At 47.3% G+C, this 7,673-nt stretch overlaps 1 protein-coding gene across 1 annotated transcript in view; it reads right to left on the reverse strand.

The window, feature by feature from the left end:
- The window catches only part of sdc3 (syndecan 3), a 53,459-nt gene extending 46,365 nt beyond the window's left edge, over positions 1 to 7,094 (reverse strand). Inside the window, exon 1 of the mRNA XM_023345006.1 lies at positions 6,413 to 7,094. Coding sequence (XP_023200774.1) covers positions 6,413 to 6,466 — 54 coding nt within the window. The 5' untranslated portion in view covers positions 6,467 to 7,094. The remainder of the gene's footprint in view (positions 1 to 6,412) is intronic.
- Positions 7,095 to 7,673: the final 579 nt, after the last annotated feature.

Genomic DNA, 7,673 nt, shown 5'->3' on the forward strand with positions numbered 1-7,673 from the left:
AAGACATGTTGGTGTGTTGTGGATTCCAACCCCGACCGGCTGCGATGAAGCAGGTGGGCGTGGCGGCGTTGCGAACGCCATCGAATTTCGTTTGGCTCTGAATTCCACAGTTTCGGGGTGAGCTGCTCCAAACTCACTAGGATGGATCCTTATCCATCCCCGAACAGGAATCCATAGCGAAATTTGGTGGGCGTGGCCTAATTTTTCTATAGCGACCCCTAGAGTATGTTAAATGAACAGCCCCAGGCCATGCTTTATCCTAGAATTACGAAACTTGGTACACATGTGTATCTTGTCAGGACGTACAAAAAAGTCTCTTGGAGCCATGCTCTAAACCCAACAGGAAGTCGGCCATTTTAGATTGAAGTTCATTTGACCTCGATTTTGACATTTAGAGCCTTCGTATTTGATCGAACTCCTCCTAGGGATTTCGATTGATCGGCTTCAAACTCGGTCAGTCTGATCATAAGGCATGTCTGATTTAAAGTTATCAATATGGTGAGTTTTGGAGCATGTTGAAGCGGGGTTAGCAGGGCTCAAAGTTCCCCTGTGATCGACTGTGTAATATGTAATTACAAAGGGGATCCTTTATCATTCCGTAGTGCAATGCTGCCCTCTGGTGTCGAATTACTGAAATTACTGAAATAGTTTCATTATTTTAGTAATTCGACACCAGAGGGCAGCATTGCCCTACGGAAAGACAGAGTTCAATTTTGTAATGTAGGAAAAAATTAAAAATTTGTAATTCTACTGTGAACGGTCGATAGCTTCTGCACCAAACTTTGCACGAGTGACCCTGGCGGGACCCTGACGACCCTATGTCATCATATTATGACGTCATCTAAGCCCCGCCCCCTCAGAACCGGAAGTGCCGTTTTTTTCCTTGGAAAGCTCTGTTTATGGCTCTCTTGACCTAATCAAGATGATTCGGATGATAAACTCTGTCAATGCTCGCTGCTGGCTGAACCGTGTGGGCGTGGCCAAATGGCGAATATCAGTCCCTCGCCATATACATACGTTTGGCTCTAATTCACACATGGATCATCCGATTGGCACCAAACTGGATATGTATGACCTTTGTTCTGCTCTAAAGAGCCCAACGGGTTTGAGATGTAATTTGACTCCACTGCGCCCCCTAAGTTAATACATGGGCTGTATCTCCTCGACGCATCGACCGATCTGCACCAGATTTTTTGACAGTCGTCGGGGAGCGCTGCCGAACGCATTCACGCGTGTCGCCTGGTGGACGGGCGGAGAAAATGCGCGACAGCTACTGCGGCGGCTAGCGGGCGGCGGTGCTAGAAACTGCGGCGGAGCTTCCGCGGTGGGGAGTTGGCTGCGGCTCTGGAAAACGCGCGAGAGCTTCTGCGGTGGCCGGAACCCCCGCGGTGGCCAATAGGCCGGAGCGGCGCTTGCTGCGAGGGCCGCCCGAGGCTGCTTGCAGCTTTAATTATTGCTACATCTGTAACTTTCACCTGGACTTTGTGGAAGCTCTCAGAACAATCCAATCATATGCTCTTGTGTTTGCTAAAGGGCAACAGTCTAAATTTACTTAAAAGAGAGGAAAAAAGTGATTTTTACTCCCTTAGCTAAAAACATGAACTATTTACAGTAGGGAAGAGAAACGATGTGGTGAAATGAGAACTGGTCAGATGTGGGATCTAAATTACTGGGTGTGCAGTCTTACAGACATACAGTAGGAGGGTAGGCATGGCTCTGAGATTACTGCAGGCTCTTTTAGGCTCTCTCTCTCTCTCGAGTCTTGTATACAACAATTTTCATTAAAAAGTAAAACTCCAGACTTGGCAGCAGATTTGCAGGTCCAATCTTTCACTGCAGACATTTTGACTTGTCGTTAGCAGCAGCAGCAGCGACTACAATCCAGGCAAACTTCACAACCCAGCGAGTCACTTTCCTTCAGCTTCCCCTGTAAAGCAGCGAGTCGAACAGCGGTGGGACCTCTCCCATGTGAGCCGCAGCCATCATTACTCAACCTGTGCGTTTTTTTTGCTGTTGCATGTAGAAACACCTGCTGTGCGGCAGACACATCGCTTTCTCAGCAAATAACAGCTACGTTTCAGACAGCTCTAACGTACATTGCCAAGTATTCACAAACCTTGATTATTCCATCAGGATCTTATTTGATAGACCAGCACAAAGTTGTGTATAGCTGTGAAGCTGAAGGGAAGCGGTGTGTGTGTGTTTTTTTTAACTAAGAAAAAACACACTCTTTCACTTTTGTTTAACTCTGAATAGACGGAACAAGGCTTGAAACCTGGGGTTAAAGTTTACCTTACAGTAGGACATCAGGGTTTCCCTCTGTATATTAAAAGCCTGGTGGGCCACCAGGCTTTACTTGTGTCCCCACCAGGCTTAGCAATGTTAATTTATTAGTTGTTTTTTTATGATTGCCATTTTTTAAGACTTTATAGTTGACATTTAATTATTAATCTCCAAGTCTTCCAAAAATCCATAACTACCAAATTATATTTTCAAATTTCCCATCAACTTTAAACATTTTTTAACTCAATAACTCGACGGGTGGCTGGATGACTGACTTGGCTCGCTGAGCACCGGGCTTAGCAGGTTTTCTGAGGGAAACACTGGACAACATATGCATGTTTTCTAATGTCCCAGTCAAAGTCTAGGCTTGAGACTCAATTCAGTCTGATTGAACCGGTGTTATTTTGCAAAGAACAATGTGCAGCCTCTAGATGTGCAGCTGTAAGTGAACGGTGGTTCCACACTCCAGACTCCCTGAAGACACGTGAACATCACACTTTTCGGATTCCAATTTGAAAAATAAAAACAAAAAAAAAAACAACAAACAAAAAAATGGAGACTCGCCTTTTTCTTTCACTTTATAATTACAAACTACTTTGTGTTGGTATCCCACATGAAATTCTAATAAAGTATATATTGAAGCCTGTAGTTGTCGGGGCTTTAATATTTTTAAATCCTCCAGCCAATCTACCACCAAACCCCCTCCGAGGGGAGAGAAAAACTAATTTTAATCAAATGCCGCTCCATCCCGGCTGATGAAGGACTGCCGTCTTGTCTCTGTGCCCATCCCTAGACGTAAACAGCCAAAGGGAGGAAAACAGGCAGAGAGTGGAGAGTTATTTACACCGCTGGGTCCAAGCAAAACCTCCAAATGACGGCCCACTCCAAATCCGGCTCCGGATATGAACCATGATCCTTTTCATTTCCTGTACCCACTGAAAATCAAACCCCTTTCACACACAAGCACCTGAGACACCGCCTTCACCCAAGCTGCATTTTAACCTCCAACCATGTTTATATATATATATATATATATATATATATATATATATATATATATATGAGTATGTGTGTGTGTGAAGGAACTTTGTGCTTCAGGAAAGCGAGAAGGACCCACTTCCTGCGTCAAATTGCCTCTCACATTCCACACTCTCCCTCAGCCCGCCTCGTTCTGGCTATTTTCTCCCCCTTTCTTTCTTCATCCTTCTCTGTTACTTCATCTCTCTATGGGGGGCTTTGTCTGGCTATCGGAGGCACAAACCACTGATTCATTCGGCGAGTTAAACATGATCCTCAGCAACACACCATAACGCGCACTTGTCGAGGAGGAAGAGGGCTGGCGAGAACAAGTTTTTGGCAGTGGATATTCACTACTTCTGAGCCCACACACACGCACACACACACACAAACACATGCACAAACACAGACAAATGGACAGTCGCGGCCCTCGTGACGGCAAACGGATTCGCTCGCACATAAATATAATGGCCATCCGTGGGACACAGATGTCTGTGGGAAAATCGGCCTCCCATATAAATCACAGTATCCCGGATGTGATGTAAATAGTTGGATAACAGGAAATACCCACAGAGACATCACTCAGGAGACATCCACACACAGAGTCAGCTGGTTCAGAGCCAGGAGGCCCTGGAAGAACGATCCTGTCAGCGAATGCGCGAGATAAAAGCCAGTGTGTGTGGGTCTGCGTTGAAGGCCAGGGTTACTCCAGGTGAGCCCTGGAAATATCAGACCGTTGACATGTGCGTGAGTCACCTATTAGAGCAGCACCTGCACCTATCTGCACACTCCTAACTCAGAGTGTGTGTCAGTCGGAGTGCGGATGTGTGTCACACCTGCCTCCATCTGCTCACTTAAAGGCAGATTAAGTCGGCAGGACGCCAAGGATCTTTGGCAAAGATTACAGCCGACTGACCTAGAAGTCATCAGTGCTTGTAGTCGTTTGTAGTGTTGTAAAGTTAGACCAGAAAGTGATAAATAAAGCTTCGACATTGTTATTGCTTCTAATGAAGTAATGGATGAAGACTGGGGAAAGGGATAAACTAGATAGATTGATCAGGCAGGTGATCGATTTGGCTGATATTTGGTAGCAGTTGGTCAAGTTCTCTGAAAACATAGTAACTTTGAAAAACTCATATTTTCCATGTGAATTTGTAAAACCTTAGTTTATGTTGGCAAATGTTACATTTAGCAACTAACTAAGACTTTACAGTTGAACTTTGTTATAGGAAACTGTAGCACAGGTGAACACATGTAAATGTTTATGGCATTTGAATAATGAATACTCATCACAATGCAAAACGACTTCACATTATAACACATTTCCTGTAATAGTGGGGAAGCTGAATCTCATGAAATACGACACAATAGCACCTCTGATCAGACGAACCATGGATGGACATTATTTGCTGGACCCCAAACCATATTTCCTTACAGTATATTTTAAATTGAATGCAGAGGAATACTTTAAATTAAATGTTCTTAAAGTAGATACAAAAATGAATGAATTGATGTATGGTTGCTACTGAAGGTTGCGTGGAAGAAGGCTTCTTATCGAACTCAAGAAAATTATCAAACAAGCGAGGAATACTTTGTGCTGTTCTTTTGGCGCTTCATACCATGAGGTCGCCACAGAACAGCAGTCTCTCCTACACGGACTTGGCAGCTCAATTGTTCTCAGATGCAAAGTCCCCGATTGTGGGGGAGAAAGCGGGTTTGAGCCAGGCAGGAACTTCAAGGTCTATAGCCAAACTGCATTGCCACCGGCACCAAATGAGCAAAATAACCTGAATGCTCAAAAATATCCTTGACAAAAAGAGAAAAACTGATGTATTTATAAATTATTTTAGCATTTATGGAGAAATATTTATCCCATTATTTTACCTGGCGAATATAAAAAGAGGACAGGTTTAGTCTGATTCAATGTTGGTCAATAAGAGTGGAAATACGTTTATATATACTGTATATACACACTGCTATAGATATGGCCTTTTTTCCCTCTTGGGAAGAAGAGGGACCACACCGGGGGCCCTTAATTAATGAACCGCCACTGCTTAGAGGTGCATGTGGAGGGGGCCCTCATAGCTGCTGCGGGCATGAATGAAGTTATAAATACAGAAGACAAACATCCAGAATAACTGGTGAGCCAGGAAACGCACAGCTATAGTCTATGAAAAGTATTCATAGGCTTTTCACGTTCCAAAATATCTCTGCGCTTCGATTATTTTTAGTCCTCGTTTCCTTTTCTCTCAATGATTCAGCTCGCTCCTCTGCCCCCACCACCTCCTTCTGCTCGTGGGATATATCTGGAATAATCGGTGACGAAAGGTGTGTGAAGGGGGTGCGCGTGGAGCTCGGCGAGGACGGCTCCGGAGAGGAGGAGAAGAAGAAGAAGGAGAAAAAGGAGGAGGAGGAGGAGGACGAAGAGGAGGAGGTGGCGGCGGCGGGGCTCGCGCATCCCCAATCAGCTGCCGTCCTCGCGGTTCCCGATGACATCATTCCATCCAAGCTCCGGTTCGCGCGCCGCATCGCAGATAAGTTCTTCCCCCGTTACCCCACCTACCCACTCCATGTTCCACAAGTACACGGTCACAACGGGAGGGAGCCCCCCTCTCCGGGTTCTGGCTTCCGGATGTGCACTCACCAACCCACCCCCACCACCACCTCCTCCTCACACCCCGCGTCCCACGGCGCGACTTCACGGGAATCAAGTGGTCAGAGCCGCAGTATGACTGGAGCCCCCCTGAATTAACAGCAGGATGCGAGCTGGAGACCCAGCCAGTACACCACACCAGTAATCAGCCCCAATTAGAGATAACCCGCTAATTACCGACACACACACACACATGTTTGCCCACCCCTCCGGAGCCAAGGGAACACAAGCCGCAATAAACCCCGACACTGAGACACAAAGGCTGGTGTGGGTGAGTGCGTAAAAGCGGGGGGTGGGGTACGGTGGAGCCGCGCGCTGCCAATATGTAGGTCGAGTGCAGGATTTCCTACCGATCACCGCTGTCTCGTTACTGATGGCAAGCACACACACACACACCTACACACACATACGCGAACGCACGCACATGAGGTTAACAAAGGAGCCGAGGCTCCAGCTTACCGTGGCGGCGTGAGCGAGCAGCGCGGCTAGCGCAAGCAGCCAAGGCAGCTTCATGGTCGGTGTTTCTGCGGGCACAGCCTCCCGGTGCCGCCGCTGCCTTCCAGGGGAGGGTTCGGGAAGGTGGAGAAGGGGGAGGGGGGGAAGGAAAGAGAGAGCGCGAAGGCTGCTGCTGTTCCTGCTGTTTTTGCTCCTGGGAACCTCGGTATAGTCTGTCCAACTTCAGAGCGTCTGCGCGACCATCAGTCCTCCTCGTCCGGCTCTTTAATCCCGCTGGTCCCGGTCTCCGGCGAGGCAACAGACTGCCTCCTTTCTGCTCGTCTCCGCGGGCGAGTTGGTCCAAATTTCTGGTGCTGATAATTTAAGAGCCAGGGGAGAAGCCAGACCCGTCTCTCTCTCTCACTCACTGTGCGTTTCTCTCTCAGCTCAGGCACCCTCTCTCCTCCCCCTCTCCGCTGAGTGCAGGATGTTCCGTATGGCGACGCTGCCCGGCCTTGGAGTTTGGCAGGAGGAGGGGGGTGTACAGCCCGTGTGTGTGTGGGTTTGTGTGCTCAAGAAGAGATTAGGGAACCTCCGCGGGCAAAGCCAATGATGCCCCCTGCAGCTGGTTTAAAACACAAGCAGCCTTTAAATATAGAAACTCATCACCACGCCTGGGAGAAGATGACTAGCTCATACAGCCGCCAGACTGCACCGTGTCTTTTGTGCTGCTTTTCCACACCTTTAACGGTCGGCTGCCGTGATTGGTCGAGTCGCCGTGATGTCACACCTGTGTAACAAAAGCCACCTGATCCGAGATAACATTTTCTGCCGCCAGCTTGTGGCTCCGCTGCTGCTCCTTATCATCTGAACGATAAACCGCTCCTCAGTTCACCTGCTACACACACCTGTTTTAGTTTCACTTCACCATAATCACTGCAATCACATTTTTAAAGTTGTTGTGGTTTTTTTCTCTTCTTTTTCTTAACTGATTTCCGTCAGCTGTGCTACAAGTTTCCACGAGACGCCGTTCTAGTTTCCTGAGGCAGCGGAAGATTGTTCGCCACTTTTATGTTTTGACCTTCTGGAAACCCTTCGGGAGATTTTTTTTCCCTCTTTAGTTACCTTGAGGATACTAATTCAGAAGTACTCCCTAAAGGCTACTGTGCGAAAGGTTGCAGCTTTTACACTGTCATCCTCAGAAAAGATGAAGGGAATGCCTCCTAAAGGTCTGAGAGTTGAAACAGGTTGCATTTTTCTTCGTAGGACCTCAAAAGTCTGAAGC

Source organism: Xiphophorus maculatus, chromosome 13 (assembly GCF_002775205.1).
Source record: "Xiphophorus maculatus strain JP 163 A chromosome 13, X_maculatus-5.0-male, whole genome shotgun sequence".
NCBI lineage: Eukaryota > Metazoa > Chordata > Actinopteri > Cyprinodontiformes > Poeciliidae > Xiphophorus > Xiphophorus maculatus.